The sequence below is a fragment of the Nothoprocta perdicaria genome, unplaced genomic scaffold (genome assembly GCF_003342845.1).
Source record: "Nothoprocta perdicaria isolate Ctin4 unplaced genomic scaffold, notPer1 scaffold_10, whole genome shotgun sequence".
Lineage (NCBI taxonomy): Eukaryota > Metazoa > Chordata > Aves > Tinamiformes > Tinamidae > Nothoprocta > Nothoprocta perdicaria.
The window spans coordinates 7,273,899-7,299,734 of record NW_020454094.1 but is presented as its reverse complement, the minus strand read 5'-3'; the positions used below and the strand labels follow the sequence as shown (position 1 = coordinate 7,299,734).

The 25,836-nt window shown below is 40.3% G+C and overlaps 1 protein-coding gene across 4 annotated transcripts in view; it reads left to right on the top strand.

Annotated features, from left to right (window-relative positions):
* UBAP2 (ubiquitin associated protein 2) overlaps positions 1–25,836 on the top strand; it is an 88,385-nt gene that overhangs the window by 1,269 nt on the left and 61,280 nt on the right. For all 4 annotated transcript variants that reach the window (XM_026039681.1, XM_026039672.1, XM_026039666.1 and 1 more), the window contains exons 2-3: positions 20,819–20,958; positions 24,788–24,865. In XM_026039681.1, the coding sequence (XP_025895466.1) occupies positions 20,860–20,958; positions 24,788–24,865 (177 nt within the window). In that variant the 5' untranslated portion in view covers positions 20,819–20,859. The remainder of the gene's footprint in view (positions 1–20,818; positions 20,959–24,787; positions 24,866–25,836) is intronic.

Sequence of the window (25,836 nt, the reverse complement as noted above, 5' to 3'; positions counted from 1 at the left end):
AGCATTAAAAAAAAAAAAAAAAAAAAGTGCTGAAATGTCTGCAGCGCCGTTTCGTAGGGCCTGGCAGTAGGTCAGGGTGAAGCAGGTTTGATGCTTCTCTCCTGTGTGCGTTAACACGCGGAGCCTGGACCTGCAGGGCCCTCCGGGTTGTGTCCAAAGGAACGTGCAGGTGGTGGAACAGAAACCAGGGCGTTGTGTGGAGCGATGCGAGGGAAGCCTGAGCACCGGCCTCTCCTCTCGCCACCAAGCAGCAGGCAGGTCCGGCTGTCTCCTTTTGAGTAATTGATGKATGCCAATAATAAGGCAGCAGATGAAGGCAGCGGCCTCTGGGATGGTGGTGGCTGGTGAAATGGAGGGACCTTCCTGGCAGGAGAGCAGCTGTTTTTTTCAAGGAAAGAAATTGGAGCTGGATGTGAGTGAAGGGAAGGGAGGGGGAGGATGTGCAGGCCTGGAGCAGCAGCACTTTCCATTGAAATGGAGCCTCTCACAACCAACAGCATCAACTTTGCCTTTCCAAGGCCKTGCTTTTTCTAATAATTTTTTAATATGCAGGTTTTTTTAGCAATTCCCTGGGTTATATATTCAAGTAGAATCTGGGTTGGACTCCTACCTGACTGGCTTAGTATTTATACCTGCGCCTGATCTCTGTGGGGTGGTTTGATCCAGCTTGTTTATAGATTTTATTTTTAACCTTACACTAGGCAACTTGAAAGCGAGTGAAGCTCAATCTGCTCGCAGCATTGATGATGTTTTGGGGCTCCTAGAGTGTTATGTGGAGAGACTGGATTAACTGGTGTAAACAAATTGAGTTGTAGGCTCTGGGAAGCGAGCGTGCCTGGGCTGAAGCTTAACAACATCTGGTAACGTAAAGGGGGAGCAGAGAAAAGTGGGAGAGCTTTATTCTCCTTTTCCTCGTTGCAGTTTTGTTGTTGTATTGATTTAATTTTTTTTTTATTAGGAAAAAAAAAAACCCAAAATGTATGAAAATTCATGAATTAAGGCTGTTTTATTTCCATAGTTTTGGTGAGTCCTCAGGATCCTGGTGCCATGAGATAGGATTTAACCATTTCAGGTGACTTTGAACCTAACAGAATTATCACTAAAATCTTTTTTTTCCCCCCCTTTTTCAGTTTTCCTATTTTTCAAGCTCTTCTTTTATAGAACTTGCAAGTAAATTTTTGGTTTTCTGCGTTTTGTTTTTTCCCACTTACTCTAACTAAAGTCATGTTTCCCCAGTAAAATGATTTTTTTGGTGTGTATTATAGCTCTTGCAGGTGTCCCCTTGTGATACTAGTCTTAGTAGCAAAATTAATAGTGCTTGAGAAATATATCTATCATAGAATATTAATATTCTATTAATAATTGGTGTAATAATAGTGTTTGTTCGTGATTTCAGTAATATTTAGAGYTGGTACTTGAAATAGGGTTTTCATGAGAAAGTAAGCATATAAATGTATATCTGCTGTTAATTTATCTTTTGACTTTAGTTAAAGCTCTGAAGAACTTTGTTTTGCTCCTGGATTTTCATTGTATGACCTTGATTTAAAAAAAACAAGTAACTTTATAAGAGAACAGATTAATGAAACTCTCATAGTGATGTATCTTCAAAACATAGTATGCTTCAAAACTTGGATGGAAATGCAAATATTATCTACTATTCTATSTTTTTTTCTGTAATAGTGTTTTGTTGGATTTTCTCTTTTCTGATACAGTCTGCTCATTTGTTGCCCATTATGTACAGCTTTGCTTTCCAGAGAAGACCTGGTTTGGACTTGTACTATTTTTCATATAACTTCCCTAAACCGGTTACATTCTTACAGGGAGAGGTATAATGAAAAGTTTAAAGTAGCTCCTTTGAAATTATTTGAAATTCATATTAAAAAAAAAAAGTACAAAAAAGATCTCCATTTTGCTGTAGCTTGAAAGTCCACTGTTTGATTTTGTCCAACTATTTGTGAGGACTCCTGGTTCACCTGGGAGGCTCCTGCAGCTTAGTAGCAGGTGATCTTCAGCTTCCCCTCTTCTCGGCACTGCAAAGGAAAAAGTAGTGACTACAGACAAGGTGCAGTCCTGCATTTACCAGGTAGATGAAAGGTGATACCAGGTTATGTTTAAGATCTCATGGCTTGCTCAGCTTGCCTCTGCTACAGCTCTCTTGCTGAGYGTGTTGTTTTACGCCCTGTGTAGATTATAAAACTTGCAAGGTAGGCTGTGCGAGCAACTTCGCACATTGTTCCCTTGTTTCTACCCTCAGTTCTAAAATTTTCTTTTTCCTGCCCGTCTTTGTRAAAGCCAGAACATACTCTATCTTCTTTTGAAGATAAAGTCACAAAGCTTTTCTTTTTTGTCCCTTCCTTTTCCACCTTCTTAAATCAGCCTTCCAACAGATTAGCTTGGAGGAGTCGCTAACCTGGTTAAATGTACCAATTTGCATTAAAAACAAACATGTTTCCAGTTTTGAGAGAGCTTTGATCCTTCCCAAAACTTAGGGTTCACCCAAAGTAGKACTCCTGAATGTTATGGTTTTCTTTCTTTATCAAACAAGAAGCACAGTTTATTCCAGATCTACAAGAGATGCTAGTTGAGCAGAGTTTGTTTGAGAACATCAGTWGTGTTTCTTATGACTCCAGTGCTGTTTCTGGAAGTAGATGTTTGCAGGATGATGCTTTAGAGACCGTATTGAGATTGCTTTTGAGCAAAGAAAATTAAATCTTCCTCTTTCCTGTGTCTTTATCAAGTTGGTATTTTGAGAATGATGGATATATATAATACATATGTTGTTTGCTCTTTCTATCTAGTTTTAAATGTTAACTAATTTATGGATACTTAATGGTAAATATTTGACTGATATCTCCTGCGTTTGTATTGTCCGCGCTTTCCCGTATTTGGAGGTAATGACTGATCTAAGTCTTGCACTTACTTTTCTTGCTTGATTTTAAACCTTGCAGGTGATCTTAGGTGAATTTCAGCAGTGTGAATCTGAAATGAATCCTGGTGCCAAATYCCCCCCGCTGAAAGGGGCTGTGTGTGCAGAGCTCCCAGTTTACTGTAACCGACACCTCCCTGTGAGTCTGGTCCCCGTTCCTGATGCTCAGGCTGCAGCTGTCCTTGGGTCCTGGTCTTTTATTTCATGTTTTGATCGCAAGTTCTTCAGACCACTGACTTGTGATCCGTATYGAGCCTGACAAAGCAGTGACCTGATTTAGGGATGTTAACTTTGGGGGCCCACGTGCAGTGGGGAGGCACAACACTCAGAGCAGCCGTGCTGCACTGACCCAGCCCGTGCTTTGCCTTTCTTGCAGCAACAACTGAACAAGTGTCTGAGTGTTTTGAACCTGGGGTAGGCGTCAAGGGCTAGATGTCTGAAATTACTTTAGACAAGACCAAAGCAATGTTATGAGCTCAGTGGAGGCAACTTAATGACTATGTGAAAGTGGATTTTTGTTTGTTTTTTTTTCTTCCCCTCACTGTCTTTGAAAAGTTTGTGGCTTCTGATAAGTCCTTAACCTTTCTTTGCTTCTTCTTGATGTTCAGAGAGCAGCCGCGTCCAGGAACTTTTCTTTGTGTGTTGGGAAGATAAGCGTGCTGTCTTCCTTGAATAGTTCTTCTATAGCATTATAATTGCTGCGGGATCCTATGGAAGGAACGACACCTTGAAAAGTACCTTGCTGTGAGGAATTTGGTACTTGTACTTCAGTCTTCGTTGTCTGCAGTTTTCTCTTTTGATGTGCTATGGTAGATTTGAAGTCCTAGTGATTTTTATCATACTAGCCTTAATTGCAGGAATGATAAGGTGTTTTTTTTTTTTTTTTCCCCCTCTTCATGTGACTGTCTGGAATTCTGCTGGAATTTGAGAGTTGTCCCTAACGAAGCTGCTTGGCAGGGATTCTGATAACAGGTTGTCAATTCTAAGCCCTTTTATTTTTACATAGTCAAATCTGTTGTCCTTGAGGCAAACTTAAAGCCATGTCATCTTCCACGCCTTTGGGAAGGGGGTGGATTAAGGTGGAATTTAGGAGAGGTGCCGTTGACAGTAGTTCATGACTCATGATGGCTAAAAAGGTGAATGGCTTTTGGATACGAATTTAGAGAAAATGCTGCAAAAATGTAGCAAGATTCATATTTTAAACATGAATCATGGTGTAATTAGATATCCAAATTCTAGCAGAACCAAAGGTTGTAATAAAATCCATGTGTTCTACTAGAGAAATGGGTCAAAAAGTTAATCTTTTGACAGTGATAAAATCACCCAAGCCCTGTGTATGTTTTGTCTGCAAATTGCATGGATTGTGAATGGTGGTGTAGGGCATATATAGTGCTCGGGGCAGCTTAAGCTGAGTTTTTTGCTGCTCTTCTGCATATTAGGTAGTTGGCTGTACATGAGAATGATCTTTCGAAGTGTTTTGTAATGGGATTAAGAAGAAAGTTTTGCAATTGCACAGATCCTGGTAAAGTGAAATGGATCTACTGCTTTGTCTTATTCTTGAGCTAAAAGCAAAGCAAAGAGCAGGAAAACTGTAGCAAAAGTTTAAAATTAGGTTAATTGGTTAAAATTACTTCATAGGTGATTATGCAGTGTCTGGGAAATGTTGGGATAGCTCATTTTGAACTGTCCTCTGGAAAGAAATAACAGAGAATTAGATTCTTCTGGGAAAACTTACCTCAAATATTTATATGATTCGTTTCCTGTGCTGCTGAGGTGGGGTCCTCCTGGTACTTGTAATGGATGGGAGCAGAAGGAAAACTGATAAATTTAACTACTCAATGCACAGATGTATTATGATGACTCAGTAGAAGTCAGTAGAATTAATAGAGGATGATGTTGCTGTAGTTAGGAAATCACCTGCCCTAAATATGGGGGAATTGAGGCCAAGAGAGCCAAGAACCATGTCTTTTCAGTAGATTTGAATATCTAAGCAAAATTTAACATAAAAACATACCCAGTGACGCATCTCACCTTGCAGGCCAGAACAAGCAAGTTTTGAACRTTGAGTCAGTCGGTGGTAACTGAAAGCTTTCTCGCATAGCAGAAGAAAACCTTAAATGTTTGGGACTGGAACCGAGTGCAGGAGAGAACAGGAGTTAAGCAGCGGAGTGGTGCCTTTCATCCTCCTTGGGGCTACAAGGAGCGCTGTGTGGCTCAGAACTGGTGTCCTGGTTGTGTATCCCACTTAGGAAGAGACTCACTGAAAAGCTGACCTGCAACCTTTCCCTTTGTGGTTGCTTCATATATTGCAGAGAAGTTGGGATCAGTTGTTCTGCTGATAGCGTGGTCCCTGGTGCGCCTGAAGAAGAGGTCTCAGTACAGCCCGTRTCGGGAGAGTCCAACTGAGCTCCCTGGGAAGGGGGGACAGGCCAGGGCAGGCTGCGACTTGGGAGTATTTTAAGTCAGACTTGAGGTAAGAGAAAAAAGGAGGAAGAACTTGGTGCTTGTGATCAGTGAGTGATGTGATGGATTATTACTTTCATTTGCCCATTTGAATTATCCAGAGTCTGGCTCATAGCAGCAGAAAGGAAGCTGTTAATGCTCGGGAACCTTAGGTGTGTCTTTGTAAACAAACAAAATTCCTGCTTTGATAAACTGCAGTCAAGGTTAGAAATGAAATAACAGTGGGAGTGATGAGCCTTAATGGAGCACTCCGAGAGGAGGAAGGGAGTATCTGTTGTCTGCAACTCTTGCATRTGTTAAATTAACAGGGTGAATTATTTGATGCTGTGACTGTATTTCAGTCTTTGGAGGGGTGTTGCTCTGTTAGGATGTAGCTGTGTAGCAAGCGGGGCTTCAGTTACAYGAACTGTTATCAGATGGTGCTTTATATCTGCTTCTCCTGATCTTTCTTATAAATGCATTTTTATTGCACATTTTTATATAGGTCTAGGTCAGCAGTGATGGCTTAGTATTTTTTTCAGAAGTTCAAATACGAACATAAACACTGGGCAATAATTTTTTCAGTTTAAAATAACCTCTGTTGGCTTTGTTTTTTTGAGGGAGAGGTGTTGAAGGGCTCAGGGATAACCTATCTCCTGATATTTATGGGGATGGGAAAATTAGCTCTGTTTAGGGATTCTCTTAGCTCTGCTATTTAATATAGTGAGACCGTTACCACTTCTTATATTTCCTGAAAAAAACTTGAGACTTCCTACCCAATTTACCAGATGACCTCACATAAACATAGCTCAAAAACTACATTGCTAAATGTAAGTTTAAATTCTGCTATTTTATTAAAGTCTAAAGGCATTCAGCTGAAGACAGAAATGATTCTATTATTCATGTTTTATAGTAGTAAGATATTTTATAGTTAAAAAAAATGTGGAGTTCTGCTCTCTTGAAGTCTTAAAGCCCCACTTGGGAAAAGTGATGTGCTTGGCTTTTYCAGGACCAGGTGTAAATTGATCTTCCAAACAGTGCGAGTTCTGGCATATCTTCAATTTTGTTGAAATACTGACTTCCTGTACTTAGCTTATATTGAATATATTTGGAATTACACATGTTTTTAAAATATCCCAAATTTCTAGTTAAAGAAAATGGTGAAAAGGTGCCATYGATTGATTTCTTCCAAAACTTGATGCAAGATGCCGTGGGTATTTTACAGTCCTACTTGAAACCAAAGCTTTATAACTACAYGGGTTTGACAATTAACTGAAATGTTATCATACATTTCTATAACACTAAATGAAGTAACAACAGAGCAAATGTAAACTTACGATTTTAAAGTACATATCTTTATATGTYGATAAAATAGGTTTTGGAAACAAAGATTAAAAGTTTTGAAGGAGCTAATAGAAATGTAGGCACTCAAGTCCTATACAGCATTTTATCCAAAATTTAAATAAAAATCAAATATTTGTTTGCAGCATAACAATTTTAGGTTGACATAACTGTACTTTTAAGCAACAGTTTCCATTTTGTGATTTCATGTATATTGAAACTTCTAATGAYCACCGTGCCCCAGGTAAATATTGTTGTGGTGTTGTGATTACATCTTCTAAGTATCCAGCCTTCTGTGCTTCACATTAGCATGTGAAGTTGATTTTCTGACTCCCAGRGTTTAATCCTAGGATTTCTTACCTAATGTTGAACCCAATGGGCTTCCATTTTATTTATTTATTTTAATTTCATAGGAATTATAACATTTAATTCAAGAAATGTTTTTCTTAAACACAAAACATTATGCTTATGTGTGTGTGATGCATATTGAATTTTAACTRATCAGCTATGGATAGAAGGCCTTAGTCTGACTGTTCTGTGTTTTAGGATGTTTTTGGTTTGCATTAATAGTGTGTGTGTGTATATATAGCATATGAGGAGCTGGATTGATTTAAGGGAATGCCTTTGGGAACAACAGTCTATTTAATGTGCCTTTTCCTTCTCCTCCTCTTTTCTCTGGAATAAAATTCTGAAAAGAGCACAGAATATTTCTTTTTGTTGAATGTTTTTGTAACTCTTCAAATGGAGTTTCGTGAATAAGTAGAGGTAACAATTCTACTCCACAAAATTGCTACTCTCAGCTCCATGTATTCTGTGAGGTTTAAATACAGGGTATTGGGAGCTGTTTTGTCAAGTTTTTGTGTTCTCTTGCCTTCCATCCTGGAAAGAAGGTCCCGCGATGCAGCTGTGAGCTCACAGCAGCTCCCATGACAACTGCTGRGCTCGGGCTCCGCTGCCAGGTTCTCTGACGATGTTTTAACTAAGGTCAGAGCAGTGCCTGATGCCTCCGAGTTTCAAAGCATCACAAGAAGGCGGAGTAAGAAGTTTTTCTTTTGAAAATTTCCCTAATTTTTGAAATGGGCAATGGCTGCATTTTGTGAAGTGTGTGTGTGTATATATTATATATATACTATATATTTTTTAGAAAATACTGTAAACGCTTGCAGTTTTTCCAATTTTGAGGCCCTGAAGATGAGCAGCTTCAGCTGTTTACTTTTTCCTGATTACAGCCTTGGCTTTAGAGGTTGCCGCCTTATTTGTCTGTGCTTGGGTTTGKTTTTGTTTGTTTATTTTTGTTTTTATCAGCGGAAGCACGTAGACATGCTGGGTTGCTGAGGTTTTGTTCTTGTTCAAGATTTTAGTTTTTAAAATGCTATATATTGGGACATTGCACTCCTGGAACTTGAATAGCAGTTTTCGTGTTAAATTGAGAGCGTGTTAAATCATCCTACTGTTTTGCATTTAAAGTTATGTACTRTTGCTTGCTTGTTTGCTTTACATCATTACCTTATTTTATTGCAGGTATGTTTAGCAGATGTTTTTGGTAGAATTTTTTAGTAATATTCTCTAAATGTCTGAAATTGYGCCACCTGTAGAATAGCGTGTGATTTGTTGGATCAACTTTGAGTAAGAAAAAAAACAAATTTGTCATCCACTTTGAAAACTTGTAGTATTTTATTTCGACTAAGCCTGGACTGCAGTGTACCTACAGCATCTCTTTGTTAAAAGAAATTAACTGATATTTGTGATGAAATGGTCAGTGAAGCTCTTAYAGGTACAGTATGTTCTCTAAAACTGCTACCTGTAAGCTTGCCTCTGTGGGCAAAGCATAGAATTAATGACTTGTAGTTTCAGCATAGTAAATACAGTAATAAATGGCCCCACTAAATATAAAAGATTAGGTAAAATGTCAATAAGACACAAGCTTTAAGGAAACTAGTGAATAAAATCCTGTGAAGTGTAATTTCTTAATGGCTTATCAAGAGAGGAAAAAGGAAGGATTTTTTTGAAAAAATCCTTATGCACTAATTTGGTGTGTTAACATTGCAAACACTTGAAAAATGTTGATTCTTAAGTTATATTATAAACTAGGCTAGCTTGGAAAGATGTGCTGGAAGAGAGCAGCAGCCTGTCCCTGGAAATACACATTGCGGGGCAGCCAAATGATGCTCAAGTCAGTCAAGACTTGCAGAGGAAGGGTGAATTTGGGGTGGAGGGTGTGTGTAGTGAGCCTGTATCTACAAGAAGATAAGAAGTCTAAGGTTTTYTGTTTATTTTTCCCCCACTCAAGTTGAAGAGAAAATAAACACTGAATTACATTCACTGAAAGTTTGGTGAATTTGAAGTTCCAGGTGAGCAGCTTGTCTTTCTTTYGTGCTTTCATTAGAAAGATAAGGAAGTGGGAGATGAATTTCTGTTCAGCTTGGTTGATATTAAACACATAAGAACAGTCTGAAACACTCTATTCCTGTTTTTAGTTTTAAATTCTTCTTTGTTGTATCTTGTGTGTTTGAAGTTGTACAGATGGTTGTTAGTCATTCACTTCTTTGGATAGTTGTGTATCGTTTGGGACTGGATCAGTGCTGGAGCCGCCCTCGTTCGGAAGTCTGGAAAGATGGAACAATAGTGTGTGAATTTTTGCATGACACCAAGTTGAGAAGTTGAGATATTGAGGAAAACGATACCCGAGAACCCCAGTGGAAAAACTTGGAGTAAAACCCAAAAGCCACGTTTTCTGACTGAAGCTGATTAACAGGAAGATTAATGTCAGAGGAAGTTAATAAAACATTGTTTAAAGCTCTGCCAAACACTAGCCCTGGTCAAGGCTGTGGAAGGAGCAGTCYGGAATTGGCAGAAACCCCCAGGATCACTCATGTTTTTCAGTTCTCTGTGAGGCTGCTGCTTTCTGGGCACCTGACAGAAAGTTCAAACAAAGAACTTGGCTTCTTGAAAGTTTTCACTTCACCAAACACCATGAGTTTTCAACAAGAYTTTAGATATACTGAAAGTATAAGATTGATAAGGAACGTAGCTTTTAATACTGGCTTAAACTGTTGTTTCTGTGGTTTTTTTTTAATTTAGAATGCTATATATTACTGAAAAAAATATTTTACTAAGTTCTCTTGTGCCTGGGATGAAGCTTGAAAAATACCATAGTCTTGGAGAAAATCATAGAAAAAATATTTTCGAATATCCTGCTTTTATTTAAAAGAAACACTTTGAGACTTTTGGTTTTCTTTATTTTTTTCTGAATACCTGATTTTTACTCTGTTTCTTGTTAGTCCAGCTCAAGAAGCAGGACTCTCTGCAGAGAGAAATGGTGTCTTGGCTCTTTGGATTTGCTACCGAACTGTGAAACTCAAGTTCAAAAGTTGATATAATGATGGTTTTTAGCACATATTGTAGGCGCAGCCTTACTAGGTTACCTATTGTTTGCTTTTATATTGCTCCCTGCTTCTAAGATAATCTTGTTCTTAATCTGTGAATTGATGAAAATGTTCCAAGTCTAAATTAAGTCCCCCCGACCTGAAACCTTGAACAACCTTTTTCATGGTGGGGCTTTCAACTCGGTTCCAAGTTGTCAGCTCCGCTGTGAACTAACTAGGTGCCCTCTTTGATGCTGCTGAGTGAGTTTCCGCCCGTTTGAGAACGTCACAAATGTCTCCGCTCGTACTTGGCTATTTTTAGTGCCCTTGCTCGTATCTGTTTCTATTCAAGGAATTCTTTTGGAAGCCGTTCCAGGAGAGCCGCGCCGCTCGGCAGCGGGAAGGGGGCAGGGAGCGCGCAGCAGCGTGGCCTGTGCTGCCCGCCGGTCCCGGGCAAAGCGAGCACATCCTGACCCTCGAGACCTCGTGGAGGCGATACCTCCTTGTGAGGTGCAGTACCCCCATTTCACCTGGAAACCTCCTTACTACGCTCTTTTCTGTGTGTGAACTGCAGTGAATCTCGGGRGCCCTTTGGATATGATGATGGTACTGGAGTGAGTGGCTGAAATACCCATTTCCACGTTTAATAGTCACTGGTCAAGTGTCAGACCCAAGTACTCGGTCGCTTTCCTGTCCCATGGAAGTTGAACATCCTTTTTTGAAAACTTAATAGGAAACTAATCAGATTAAACCAGAAAAAAATAACAAAATTACTGTTAATTTTTTTCCCCCCAGTTTCATGTGTTGCTCATCTGGTGTGTGCAGCTAACCGCTGAATGTATCAGCAATGATTGATGAAGATGTGATTCGGTTAGAGTTTTTACACTTGCATCTTGCAGTTGGTACCGTTGACAAACGGCAAGCCTGAGGGCTCTTTGATGGGTGTCTAGTTAGTGTTACATATACTGAGGTATATATACTGTATACTGGGCATAGGCTGTATGGGTCCTATTGATACTGTGCCTATATGTAYAGAGAATATTGATTCAGAGATATATTGGTCATGGTGCAGGAAAGCCGTGTGTCCTGTGTGGCTTTGAGCGTGTATTCAGGCCTGATTTGAGATGCTGTGGATATTTAAGTACTGTTATTTATTTATTTTTACCTTATGATATTGATAGCTTGATCAGTGTGTGGCCGGAGATCATGTGTTGCTTCCATGTGCTTTTTGAAGAGAACATCCATAACTTTAGTGCTCTGCAGCTGTTTGCCTACCTGTGTGTGTGTGTGTATGTGTATATATATATAAATATATATATATAAATATATATATATAAATATATATGGATGTGTCCCGAGCTCCCCCAGGCTTCTAGCTGACCCCTGGATTCATCTCGGATGGAGGAGTAAACTCTACAAAGTAACAGAGTCTGCAGTGAGTTGTTTCTTTGCCTTGTGGTTTTTGGTGGAGGGAATCATCTGGAGAAGAGCTTCCAAGTGACGCGTCCTAGTCTTTTTGGCTAAGTCTGCCTGGATTTTCCTCCTTTGTCCCCTTGGAGGCTACTGTGATTTAATGAGCTGGCAGAGGAAAAAAGCCTTTTCCAGATGGGGCATTTGCTAGGGAGAGAGTGGACATGAAGTGGATTAGCCCTGTGAAAGTGGCAGTCGAAGGTGACCAGCAAAAAAGCACTGAAACACTGTAGTGTTTACAGAATCATTAAAGATTTCTCTTGSTGATTCAGTTGGCTGATATTGGCTGATTCGATTCTCATTTTTCATTTGAAAAGAAGCATTTCCAAGTTTTCTGATCTTTTTTTCTTTTTCTCTCCATTCCTGTTCCCCCCACTTTCCAGTTACTGGATTCAAACCTACATCCAAGAACATGGTCGTTGAAGAGAGCTTCTCAGTAAGGCTGATAAAAGTCTCTCTTCCCACTTGCACTCAATACATATAAAGCATGTAAAGGCAGTGGTACTTTGTTGGTGGACTCCTCTTCTTTGAATGTTTTTAATCTTTTAAACCACTTGAWTCATATTTAACTGTATTTTTACTAGATCCTGCAGAAACAACATGTGCAACATCACCCTTTACCTGTGCTCTAAAGGTGTGTGGCTGCCAAGGTGTAAGGTCCCCTCCCCTTCTCCTCATGAACTTGATCTCCCCTCCTTGTGTCGGATGGGGCAGCTGTGCAACCATGTAGTTTTCCACTGGATAAGCTTGTTTGACTGACTGACTGTTTTGGAGGGTTTAGTTTGCTCTTGGGTCTGCTCCACAGCAGCACGGCCGTGGGTCTGAATCAGGGGAGCTTGTGTGTGGAGCCGGAGAGCCGTACTGGGGAGGTTGTGCACGGGGGCTGTAACGTGAAACRCAATTTCAGGGGCAGGAAGGGTTGGGTTCAGGCTGTGCTGCCCACTGGACTTTGAACGAACGCACAACAGATCTCAAACGGTTAACGTTGCATAATTGATTAGAGCTAAACCTCTGCTCGCAAGGGTTTTGTCACAGACTCCTTGTGACTCTCCTGTGCCTAAACAAGGCTCTGTTAGCTCCACCTACAGCAGCTAATGATTTTCAACCCTTAAAAACCTGCTGGTTTGGTTTTTCCTCAAGGGCAATAAAGTTTTCCTTCTTYCAAGTACTCATTACTTTTTTTTCCCCCTTTTGGTACAAGCCTCCTAGTTAGGCAAAGTATAATTCAATCCGCGTATTTGTTGCAGGAGGTGACAGGTGAGCAGGCTAGAGGAGTGTTCTGTTAAWAGCTGCTTTGTCAGAAACTGTAGACGGCGGCGTTCCCTTGCAGTGGATGTTACTTAGGAACCCTTGGGAGGGCAAACACTGCGGGTTTTGCCTTTTCTCTATTCTTTGACAACTCTTCCATCTTCCTTGTTCTTTCCATTCACCATCRTGGGTGAACCTACAGAAATGGGGATAAAGAAAAGATTTCCAAGAACTGTTCTTCTCCACTGAGTGTTGTAAAGGTGGAACACCCAAAGAACATGTTGTGGATTGACTTRGTATTTTCTTCTGTCTTCATAAGCTAGAAATTATTAGACCAGAAAGCCCAGAAGCAAAGATCGTTATGAAGAGGAGGGAGACTGTTTGTGACTGCACAATATTTTGCCTTTAAAACTATTTTAAAGCTTGGAAATTAGAAGAAATTCCCTGAACCATGTAAGCAGGAGACACCTCTGAGCCATGGATGTCTCTGAATACTTCCTAGCCCAAGATCCTGAGAATTGGTCATCAGTTCAGGGTCAGGATGTGCTCTGCATCAGTAATAGTACATTATCCTGAAGACRTGATTAGCTTTTAGAGAGGGTTAGCACAAGAAAATACTTCTGTGATAGAGGGCAAGAAATTCTGCTAAAAAAAGACCAGAGCCTATTTTTAATATTTCCTTCAGGTCCTAGAGTATCTGGAAAAGACAGGGCTTTTCTTAAAATATTCTTCAGCAGAGAAGCCATGTGTAAGAATTCAAATTGCTATTCCCCTTCCCTCCCCACTCCCCAATGACAGCTACTTCTCCAAGATAATTCCTGCTTTGTGTCAGTCATACTTACATGTGGACCACTACTGTCTTGTCTTTCCTTTTTGTCTAGTTCCTGGCAGCAGCTCTGATCTATGCTCTGATCCAGTAAGACATCTGATTTGCTTAGATGGGACRTAATGTGCAGTTAGTCAGCTTGAGTCTCTCTGTTATCTGCGAGCTTTCTTTACAGCTGCAGTAACTGTTGATAATTAGCACATCTTACAGGTTTTTGCAAACAGGGAGCTTGTAATTAAACAGGAGAGGGGATAAGACTTCATTGTTTGGCCTGTCAGAGTCCAACCAGTTGCTATCCAGTAGGGCCTTCTTCTTGCAGAGAGGCAACAAAATAGGAGAATAGAGTCTCTGCAGGATCTGATTTCTGAATTATCAGACTAAGTCCTCTGAATTTTTAGGACTGTCAACTGTTGTCTCTCCAGATTCACCAGCGAGTGTTGTCCTCTGACAGCAGTAGAAATGGGTAGGTTGTGCCAGGCATGTTTAGTAATCTGAGGGTTATCTTTGGAAGGAAGATTTCTTACGTAGAAGCTGGCTAGAATTTTCTGATTGTTGTATGATTGTCTCTTAATTTTTAATACCAGACAAGGTTAAACGTGGAGAAATTGAGTCTTCCTTCAGAAATTTTCTTTATAAGGACTCTTGTTGTCTCTTTAAGATTGAATGCTTACAAAGAAGCCGTGAAGAAACACCATGGGACATTTATTGTGTCTAGTTGGCAGATTTAGATTGAAACTAGGGAAATCACTAGCATATGCTAAAATGTGATTCACATTTAACACAGCTATAATGCAGAAACACTGGGATGATGCCGAAAATTGATATTGTAAAGCAAGATTTGAGTAATGTCAATGATGTTACTGATTTATTTATTTATTTTTGGTGACATGCACTTGTTAGTCTCCTTTCACAGAATCACAGAATGGTTGAGGTTGGAAGGGACCTTTAGAGATCATGTAGTCCAACCCCCCTGTTCCAGCAGGGACACCCAGAGCACGGGGCGGCATCCAGGTGGGTTTGGAAGATCTCCAGGGAAGGAGACCCCACAACCTCCCTGGGCAGCMTGTGCCAGGGCTCTGTCACCCTCACGGTGAAGAAGTTCCTCCTCACATGGAGAGGGAACTGCCTGTGTTTCAACTTACACCCACTGCCCCTTGTCCTATCACTGGCCACCACTGAGAAGAGCTTGGGCCCTTCCTCCCTCCATTGCCCCTTCAGGTGCTTACACACATTGATCAGATCTCCTCTCAGTCTTCCCTAGGCTAAAGAGACCCAGCTTGCTTAGTCTTTCCTCATMAGATAGATGCTSCAGGCCCTTAATCATCATTCAGCATCATTTTTGTTAGGGGGCTTTSGATATGTAACTGAATTTTGCCTATCTCCAGTCTTCTGAAGACTATGAGCACTTCTTTGTCTTCCAAAACATTGTGGTCTGTGTTCCTTTTATTGGCGAAATCCATTTGGGTTTATTTTTCCTTCTCTTTTTAACATTTGCTTAGATATACTAATCCTTAAAATGAACTCTGTGAAAAGAATGAAAAACAAAACCAAAAAGTTTTGGGTTTGTTTTTCTAATTCTAGAATATTTTACAAAGGAATGGTTCCTTGACACATTTTTTTTTTCAGTTTTGTGATTCTTTTTCCCCTTAATGATTAAAAATGATTGTTTTATTGTAGATCCTTGTGTGTTGCTAGCAAATTATAGATTCATTGGATATGGTGGAAAATAGTAATTGAATTAACAGCTCTGGATTTTAACATTGGTAATCAGTATGCAGTTGCTTATTCATCAGGGTTTGCTAACAGGAGAGAGAATTCATAATTTGAAGTGCATGTGTTTTGTGCTAGTCCTGAAGGTGACAGTTGGGTATCTTATAGAAACATTTGTCTTCTGAAAATTTTTTTAGTGCTTGAAAAATAAAAAAAGAAACTCCTTGAACCATTTAAGCTCAGCATCTGCCTCTATCTTTGTGATAATGAATATAAAGGTTATTATAAAGAGTTTAGGTAAACAGTGGTGGAGCAGTATCATGCCTGGAAGTGCCAAGTTTACCTCACTTATTCATTATATGATATATTTTAGAATAGGAAAATATTTATTTTCCTATTAGGAAGTAGAAAATATATATTTCCTATTTAGAATAGGAGAATATAAAATATATATTTTAGAATAGGAAAATATGTTTAAACCTGGTATTATTGGTCTACTTTTGAAGGGCATTCATTCGGTAGAACAGGTTTAGGCAAGAATGTTTTAAAAGTGTTTTATGAACTAAATTACCTACCAATGAAGATAAGATGGGTTTTAGTATTAACTAACTTTATATGTTATAGGAAATTCAAAGTGAGGGTTTGGAATACTGTTTAACGTGCATACATCTGTACATTTTGTGGACACGACGTGGAGAGAGACTAAGAACTAGTGGGGCAGCAGCAATGAATGTGATAGAAAGCCAGATGTGAAGTGTTAACCTTCATCCAGATGTGCTCAATCCACTGCTGAGCCAGATACCCAGGACAGGCTTTGGGTGCCCTGCTCTCTGTAGTGCTTTTCTGTTGGTGAATCCAGAGAGCACACAGGGAGAACAATTTCTCTCTCTGGGGAGTTTTGCCAGTGCCAGAGTTTGCTCTTGGCCGTCRATGTTGTTCATTTGATTGTTGTTCTCAGGTGACAACGTAGGAACCCTTCCACGAGTTCAGATTGGGTGCTATTGGCCTAGGGGATTTCAAGCACTGAGGAAACAGCACCAGTCGTGAAGAGATCTGACTTTTGAGAAGTGCTTATTGCTTTCAAGCAATAATAAAGCTGGTGAGGATCTTGGGCAGCAGTACTTACAGGAAATGCACTGTATTGATGCTTTGCAGATGCAATTTTTCTCCYGTGTCCTTCTTCCTCAAGAWCATGTCATGCCAGAGCTGTATAGGKAGTCAGTCCAAAGCTCGTAATAAAACTTGGGCTCACTGCAYGTGTACTGCAGTCATGTCATCATGAGGCAGTGCCCTGCAGCATTTTCCCAGCCTTGTCATTTCAAGAAATTCTTGATTGAGCAGCTTTTGTAATTACAGAATAAAAAAGCACTCATTCTTTTGGGGTGTTCACAGAGATCTCTGCACAGTGTTATCACAGCTCCTTGGCCTGAGAGCCAAGAAAATAATTCTCCTGTGTTTGCCTGAGGAGAAGAACTGAAACTGCAGATGTTGTGTTCAGCTGATGGAAGTGAATATTTAACTTGAGAAGGATTCCGGAAAGCCAAGTGGTGTGCGGAACCTGCACTGTTTCACAAGAGATTTACTCTCGTTCATCTGCCCACATTGGCACATGGATTTGAATTCGGGCCTGTCTCTAGTTTTTCTAGCTTATCTTGAGTCCAAAAGGACTCGATTGTTTTGCCCAAGAAAATTTAAGCATACAATTGAAGAAAGAGTTAATATTAATATGACTCTAAAAAGCTTCCTTGCTGTGTTGATATGTATTCACTTACCCTTTGRCTGTTTGTCTCCTTTCCTTTTACAATCCAAAGCAAAAACCTAAGTAAATGTGCTGAAGAAGACAACACAGAGACTTTTGGGGTCTCGTCAGAGAGGTTGGATGTTGAGGTAGGATATTCAGGTAAGGTACTCGGGTACCCTTCAGGCCTGGTCATTGCTATTCCATCATGGGTCYGGTGCTGGTGGTGATACAGTGGTATATCTCGTGTATCTGCTGTTGTTGTAATGTGTTCTTGGGCGAAACTTGCGTGGACAGAAACACTGAGACAACAAATTTGAGGCTTGAGGTGATGTCTCATTAAATGCCTCTGTTGCTTTCCATTTTGAAGTACAGCCATTTGCTTTATGGGAAGATCCTGAAAGTTCCATTCCCTTCTGGAGATCCTGATTTCACTTCAGGGAAAGAAGGGCTTCCAGAAATCTCGTGCTTCTTTACGCAATAATTTTGGAAAGTCCAGTGTCTTCCTCTCTTTTTCTTAATGCTTTCTCTTCCTTTTTTTTGCTGATGCTCTGAGGTTCTGATTTAACTTGTATCAGTTTCTTCAAAATACAGCTGTTGTAGCTGCTTTGTGGAGTTGCAGTGTGTCTCCAAGGTCAAATGTTAGCTGCTGATGAGGGACTTYTGTACTGAGCCAGATCTTGACATGGAAAATGCAAGACCTGCTTTTTGAACTTTTTTTTTTTTAGCTTTATTAAACTAGTATTTAATTAGGAGTTTTCTCCTTCCAAACCTCAGACCACCTTCTTCCATCACGTGGTCTGAGGTTAAAATGCAATTTGTGACACCCTACTCAGCAGATTGCTAAGCAGATTTAACACATAGGATCAGGGCACAGAAGCTGGTAGGTAGAAGCTGAAATGGTATTCTTGTCCAACCCCATCTTTGATATTAGTCCAGTTAAAACACTCAAAATTGTAGTCATGGTGCTAATGTGAAAGCAGTGGGTATCTACCCGCCTGTACCTGCTAATGCAGTAGTTAGCATGTGCAGTTTCACCAATGTAGAGTTAAGCATGAGGGGGCCAGCAAAGTGCTTTCCGTGTTCCTTTGATCAGGGCACCATCAGTAGTGGGATCAATTAATCATTTAATTAGTAGATTGTGCAGTTGTCTGAAGCAAGTGGGAGTCCGTCCTGCTTCCTAAAAGGGCTCTCTCTTTGGCTATGGTTGCTACTTTAGCTCTTTAACCAACTTTTGTTGTCATGGATTATGTGGTCAGCAAGATTAGGATCTCCTCAAAAGCTCCCATTTTAAGGTGGTTTGGCCTTCCTCCCGTTGGCAGGCTGGTCTTGCTGCTCATCACTGTAGTTTTGTAGTGTTTCAAGTATTTGTGCGCTTTCCTCCTTCCTTCCACCCTGAGAAACAAGCATGACTTCAATAGATGTGACACAGGAACATCATCCTGTGCAGGAACCATGTGGTGCCTGGGTATCACAGGTGGAAAATATCCCAACCGTGTCTAAAATGTGGATTTCAGTACTTAGTGTGGCTTTGTGTGGTGTAAGTAGAGAAATAGGTATTTGAAAGCTAAGCTGAAATTTTTAGCCACCGTAATCAGTTTAAACATGATCTTGATTTAGAAATGATCAACAAACTGAAATTAAGTGGAGTTACAGTTTTTCAGTATATTTTCAGTGAAAATGGGGTAAATCTAGGCAGTCTTATTTGAAACCACTAGCTTATCTTTCAGAGAGAGAACTTAGTCTTCTTTGAGTTCTCTGTTCAGGGCTTTTTACCTTGGATCCTTTTGCTAGGTCCAAGTGGTGATGAACTGTCTGCTTTCAGAGGAGAAGAAGGAAAAAAAAAAAAAAAAAAGATTTCTCCAGGGTGATAATTAGTGTACATAAACTTTAGTTAGGCCTAGGACATTGCAAGTCCAGGCATCTTAGCTTATAAAACACATTTTAACAAAAAGAGAAACTGATTTTTACCGTAGACTCAACTGAGGACTCTACGAGATGTGTTTGAAACACCAATGGAGAGCCATGACCAGAGAGTTTGTGATAAGCATTGAACTTGCTGTGCAAAACGTCACYAAAACTACTTGATGTTTTGCTTTCCTTGGAACGTTTTGTCAGATGAGCTTGAGTTAYGTCTCTCCCGATTGTGTCTGGCTTTTGGGTGCCATGAAGGTTTGTTTGTTCTGGGGCCTGGAAGACAACAAGGTTAGACTACCTTAAGAGCTGCCTTTAGTGTATGTATTCATAAAGCTGAAGAAACGCTGTGTTCCCATTCAGATCATACTGCAGGCAGTTCCTGGTAAAGRCAGGCCTTTTCTTGTTAAATATGCAAGAGTTCATGGAAATCCACTTTCTCCTCGCGCTGTATCGAATCCTTTAACTATCACGTAAAGAATTTCCGTGTCAGAGCTCAATTTTGGTCAATGAAAATGTATGTGCAAATTGAAGAAGGTATTTAGATCATAGTGGGATTAATGGGCTTTTGGATTTCTACGCGAGACTCCCGAGCTTTGTGAATCAGTATTTAAACTGTGGCATGTTAGTGCAGTTTTAATTTTTGCACATAACTGCTCGAGTTTTCTTCAGTATATGTGTTTTTTATGAACATCCAATTGCCATTGAACACATCCTTGTCCCTGCAATCCTGGTAGCTTTGTGTCTAAGCTTTCTTGTGTACTAAACTGCGGTACCAACCTGAAGCAGAGCTGCCTGTGCTGGTGAGTCGTGGGCTGAGGCCGGTTCTTGGGTTGAGGCTGAAGGTCTTTTTCCTCCTTGCACATCTCTGTGGGCCCAGGTGCAGCTTGCAGGTTGACTTCAGTTCCCTCAACTCGCGGTCTCACTTCCCAGTGATGGGGAGACAGAAACCAGGCTGTTGGCCACCGCTTTTCTGATCGGTTGAGAAATCTGTTTTCCGTTATTACCACTTCCATAAACCATGTTCATCRGTTGCTGTTGTATTAGATGCTGTACAAGCGGTGCGGAGGGACACATTTCTTGTTTCAAAGTACTTAGATTGATAGGAGATGTGTTAGAATGACTGGTGCATACAAAACCCAACAGGGTTACAGGGGTATGTGCATGTGGTTTTGGGGCTTGAGCTGTTTTTATGATCTTGCAACAAAGGTATGTGTAAAACAAGGTGGTGGCAAGTTTTAAATACGAAAAGAGAAGACAAAATAACACAAGAGTATTGACTACAGAAGCTTGATTTTTTTAAGGGCAAGGATTATCATTTCTCTTACAAATGAGGCCAAGAAGTAGAGTGGACATTGGCCCTGACCTCCTTAAAAGTGCAAGAAAACAATTGAATGATGAGGAAGAGCAGAACACCGTGTTCCAGCTGATGGTGCCTGGCAGGTCTCCGCAGGATGTGCGGCGTGGATGTGAGCGTGGTAAAATTCCAAGTGTCAAAACAAGATAGGTGTTACAGAACCGTAAGGAGTGGTACAGCTGGAGCTGAAATTTCAGCACACAGACAGATAGGAAGGTCTGAATCTTAAATAACTGGAAAAATATGATGTAGCCTGGACGTACAGAGCCAGGGAGATCCACATCAGCTAAAGATGCTGTTGCGCTCTGCGTTTTCCCTTTGCTATAAAGACTGTGCAATAAACGCAGTAACACAGTGTATTTAAGTTGATTTCTCGGGAGCTTCTTGCATGGAATACGCATCAAGTCTACTGCACTGTTATATTACCAGAATATTGAATCTGTGCCCTGTCCTAACGCATACTTTGTTTTTTTTCTTTCAGATTTTCTATTTTGTACATACATTGTTTTGTATATACTGTATATGATGACTTCGGTGGGCAGTGAACGTACCCGGGGCACTCGGGATAAAACACAGATTTCAGCCACACAGCCAACGCAACCACAGAAACAAGTAGTACAGGTATGTGCTACTGCATGGCCTTCCTTGATTCAAGAGGTTATAATYAGTTTTTGATATGCACTTCTTCCATAAGTTATTAAAAGCTAAGAAAAGAAGGGGAGGGGTCACTAGGTAGCATATTTGGAAGAGTATGTTTGAGATCTCATTTGAAATGCGTGGTAACCCAACACAGGATATACTTGGTCTTGTATTCTTSTCTCTTAACTGAATTTTGTCATCTTCAGCAATATTTCCCATCGGGGAGGATTTCTATGCCTGTGCTTATGTTGAGATTTTTGTCTGGTGGCATCGGTGTCCTCAGATTTCAGCTCTTTCTATGCTGTCCTCATGGTGCTGGAAGATTTCCCATTGCTATGGGAATTGGAGTGGGTGGGAAAAGCTTCTGCTGGATGGGTCCCGTGCTGCACAGCATGATTCAGCACAACTGCAAGTTGTGAAATTCTGAACTTCTTGTGCAGAGTGTCTTCACAGAAATGATGAAGGTCTCTTAGTCAATTAAACAGCCTATTTTCAGTATTGATGAGACAGAAATTAAGCTGTCATCCCGTTGTCTTCACACTTGGCAACATGGTAGTTAAGTTCTGTGTTTTTCAGGGTTGCAGAAGGTGTGAAATTACTCTGCTCCTGGCAACTTGTTATTCTGTTGTCAGGTACTTCTCCACTTTGGATACGATTCAAGAATTGCCTTGGTTCTCTGCTGGTGSGGCATGCATCAGTCTGGAGTTGCTTCCCTCTAGAAGTGGCATCTTTTACTGTTTTTCAGACAGGTCTTTAACATGCAGGGGCTCCTGTAATGTTATATATAGTATTAATTATATGAACAAACGTGATTTAGAAAGTCACTTTCAGCAGAAGCAGTCAAATTGTTTTTGTTTAATAACAACTAAGATTGCTAAGGACAGCAAAGGAGTGTAGCGAGCAGGTCAAGGGAGGTGATTCTTCCCTCTGATTGTTTGTTTATTTTTTGCATTTACAAGCCCTAGTGAAGGGCTGCAAAGATGGGGCTTGTGGCTGGAGCACAGAATGAATGAGGGAGGGGTGAAGAAAATGGTTTTGTTCAAACATAAGAGGACGGAACGAAGGCAAGAGCTTGCGCCTCCAGCCAGGTGCCTTATGACAAGGTGTGAAGAAGATGGAACCAGAGTCTTCTCAGAGGCAATGGTCCGAGCTGGAACATGGGAGGTTCTGGGCTGTTACAAGAAAAATATGGCTTGCAGTGCAGGTGATTCAGTGGTTCAGTCCTGGAGTACTTGTATGTTGCAGAAGTTACGGCACCTCTGTCTACAGAGGTGTTTAAAACTTGGCTAGGTGAGGCCCAAAGCAACAAGCTCCCTCTGCACTCAGCAGCACGTCCTTTCAAACCTGCATAATTCAGTGATTCTAAGCATTATATCCAACTGTGTTTCTATGTTTTGCCTGAATATATTTTTTCTCCTTTTGCATAATGGATACTTGTTTGATGTATTGAAYGGAGAAGATGCTATTTAGTATACAACCAATATGTTTTAATGCATCATGCTTTTTATTTTTCAGGTATCAGATAGAAATTTCTGCTTAGACAAGCTTTATCATTAGCAATATGTGGGATTTTATTGTTTGTTTGCCATTGATTCTTCTTTCTGAATCTAGAAGTGGGTCGCTTTCCCAAGTGGAGACTTAAGTGTTACATTGATCATAATTTTAGCTATTTAAGAAATGACATAGCACTTTTTCCATTACTTCTGGACAATAAATATTTTATATAGTATTTGGGTATATCATTGTCACTTTGTTTTCCTCACTTTTGTCTTCTGATACTTGTAAGTGGATTAAAAATTCTCCTTATTTTAGTTGTACTGAGAAGATTATATTCTTTGCAAAGTGAGAGTAATGTTCTAGCTGTCTTAAGATGATAGCATTTTCTTAGTCATAAAGTTTTATTTAAACTTGATCACAGTGTTGTCTAGAATGATACAATGTTAGTTGTTAAACTGATGCCTTAAAAATAAAGGAGAACTCTAGTCACTGAGGTAAAAAGAAAAAGGTTTGGACAGTGATTTTGGGATTTGTTTGTATGTTTATGTAGCAAAAACATTTTTTTTTTTTCTGACTTCCCGTCTCCCTCTGCCTTTGAATTTAATCTGCTGGCTGTAGGGCACTGACATAAATGTTAATACTGCTGGACCTATTTGTGTTTGCAGTGCCTCTGTTTGCACAGGAAAGCTGGAGATACTGTCCCACATTTCATAAGGTGTTAGAAAATTTGTATATTTTGTCTTCAAATATGAACTTAAAATACTGAGTTAATAAAAATGTCATTTAATGACTTTTTTTTTCTGGTCAAATATGCTGTCATATACAGAAATCGCATTGTTGTCGAAATGTTTTTTTCACACTGGGTACCTTTAGCAGAGATCTCTTCACTGGTTTAGCAGCTGCGGTGGATCTGGGGAGCCTGAAGTTTGCGTGAGAGGATGTAATATGGCTTGATTCTGGAAACGGACAGACCTTTCTGTTCTCTACTGAGCCCTTAACAGACACTGAGTAAGGGGTTCATTGCTCCGGGTGCTGCCTGGGATGCTTCCGTGTAGGTGCAGCACAAGGCCGGGAGTGGGGAATTCCAGAGCAATCCCATTTATGTCACCAGCTGATGTATGAAGCCGTCAGCAGGACACTTTGAAAACGTGAAGGAGTRCAGAGAGCTTAACTCGGTTACAAACACAGTAATTGTCTTGGAACGTCGCCTCTCAGCGTGACAAGTGTCACTTCCCTCAAGGAACTGGGACAGCTGCAGTCACTTCTCGGCAAGTCAGCAGCTGATGGTGTGTGTCGGAGTAATTTTTAGACTCTTCTCAGCGTTTGCTCTTGGTGACCTACCACACCTCCTCGGTGTGGCAAACTCCAGAAGCAGAGCAATAGAAGAGGTTGGACACTTGAACGTTCAAGGCACTGCGTTTGGTGCTGGTATTCTCTGAAGTGAGACTTGGAAAGCCCAGGACGAATCCTTTTAATCAGGAATTTCAGTGGATGTTGGGATACTTTGGCCATGAAGAAAACGTTCTCAACGCTGCAATCTGTATTTGGGATCCTAGTTCTCTCGCCATGATCAACCTTCTTCCCTAGCTAGAGCTAGAAGCCTTTTCTGTATAAGCAGACAATAAATGAAGTCCAGGATTGTATGACCTAGTTATCTATGCTCTTTTCCTGGGAATGCTGTTCATGTAGACCACAAATACCTCACTCTGAAATCTGGCTTTATCTGATACATTAGTATTCTTGAGTTGCTTTTCCCTTGGGACACCCATAGCGTATTCCGATGTATGACTTGCTGAGAAGCACAGCTGTTTACAGGCAAAATCTTGAGAGACAACCCAGCCTCCTATTAACTTCCTAAGTCTGTGGAGTCCTGACACTGTTGGAGTCGTAGAGGGGATGCGGGCAGGAACTGCTGGAGATGCAGTTCACACGGAAGCGCTGCTGCCCACTTCTCATGATGAGAGTAACACCTATCTGGAATCACAGTTGCTAATTAAAAGTAGAAGTAATATATCAAAGCATAGGTTCCATAGCAAATTTTAAGTAAGTGATTARGTTGCCTTTAAGTAGTAACCTTGAATTGTGGTCCAAACGTAGAACATGTTGAGACTTCCATGGTCCTAGAAAAGCTGTTGACTGTAAACTTAGGAATAGGGGAAGAGATTAACATCTTTTCCCTCTATGTATGTTCCCTATATTATTTCTGACAATCAGGAGAGGGGGAAAAAAAAAAAGAAAGAAAGCAATGCTAAGAGACACTTTAAAAATATATTTTTACCTTTTGTGAATATTACTGGATGTTTGTATTTTTCAGGCAACAGCAGAACAGATTCGCCTCGCTCAGATGATCTATGATAAGAATGATGCAGATTTTGAAGATAAAGTGAAACAAGTATGTTTCTCTCAGYACAACGTTTTTATACTCTGCAATATGATACTCATAAGTTAGTTTACAATTTGGAACTAGAGTTGCTGCTTATGATTTGGATCAAGCCACTTTCAGAATGACTTAAGTTTAACTAGGAAAAGATGCTCTTATTGCCCAACAAAAGTCTGTTTATAAGAAGTTGCAGCAGTGTAGCTCTGGCTTATAGATATGCTGTGTACTCTCTTTGGTGGATAAGCTRTGATGCCCACGTTCATCTGTGCTGATGTCTCTCACAGACTGTACCTCTCTAGTAAGGCCCTGCCAGTTAAAGATCTTCAAAGCACAGAGTATATTCAGCTTGTTTGCATGGAAATGCCTAAGAGGAAAATTTATCCCCTTATTAGTGAATTTGCTTGGCTGCTTTTCAGGGGAAAAGAGAAAGGCTGATTATAGCTTACAGGTGAATTTAAGTTTTATTACCAACAAAAAAAAAAAAAGAGCTCCCAAGTCTTTAATATTGTCTATGAAATAAAGTGATAAAACTGCACTACTAAAATGCAATCTAATCACACCATTTCCTGTATTGCACTGCATCTTTAGTGTAGATATCCAAGCTTCTGTTGCTGATTATATTAGAGATCATTAACTCCAGCAATGCAGAGAGTTCAAGTCCTTGTTCTGCTGTGGGTGTTGGTGATCTTATCATAGGAGACTAGTGAACACAACGCAGCTCATGTAGAACTTAGCAATGCTCCTAGAAGGAGACAGGAATTGGTGTGGAAACATTAATGCAGCAGAGGGACAGATTTCTTGACTTGCTGTTTTTTTTTTTTTTTTTCCTCTGTAAAACCTTACCTGAGGAGTTGTTGACTGCATTTTGTTGTTCTTGTTGGTAAACTACTTATGTTGCTATGGCAGTTTTGCCAGAGGTGAAGTTCTCTATTTCTTCCTGAAGCCTGCAGCCCTGACCAGTATCGCCTGGGGCCCTGTTGCTG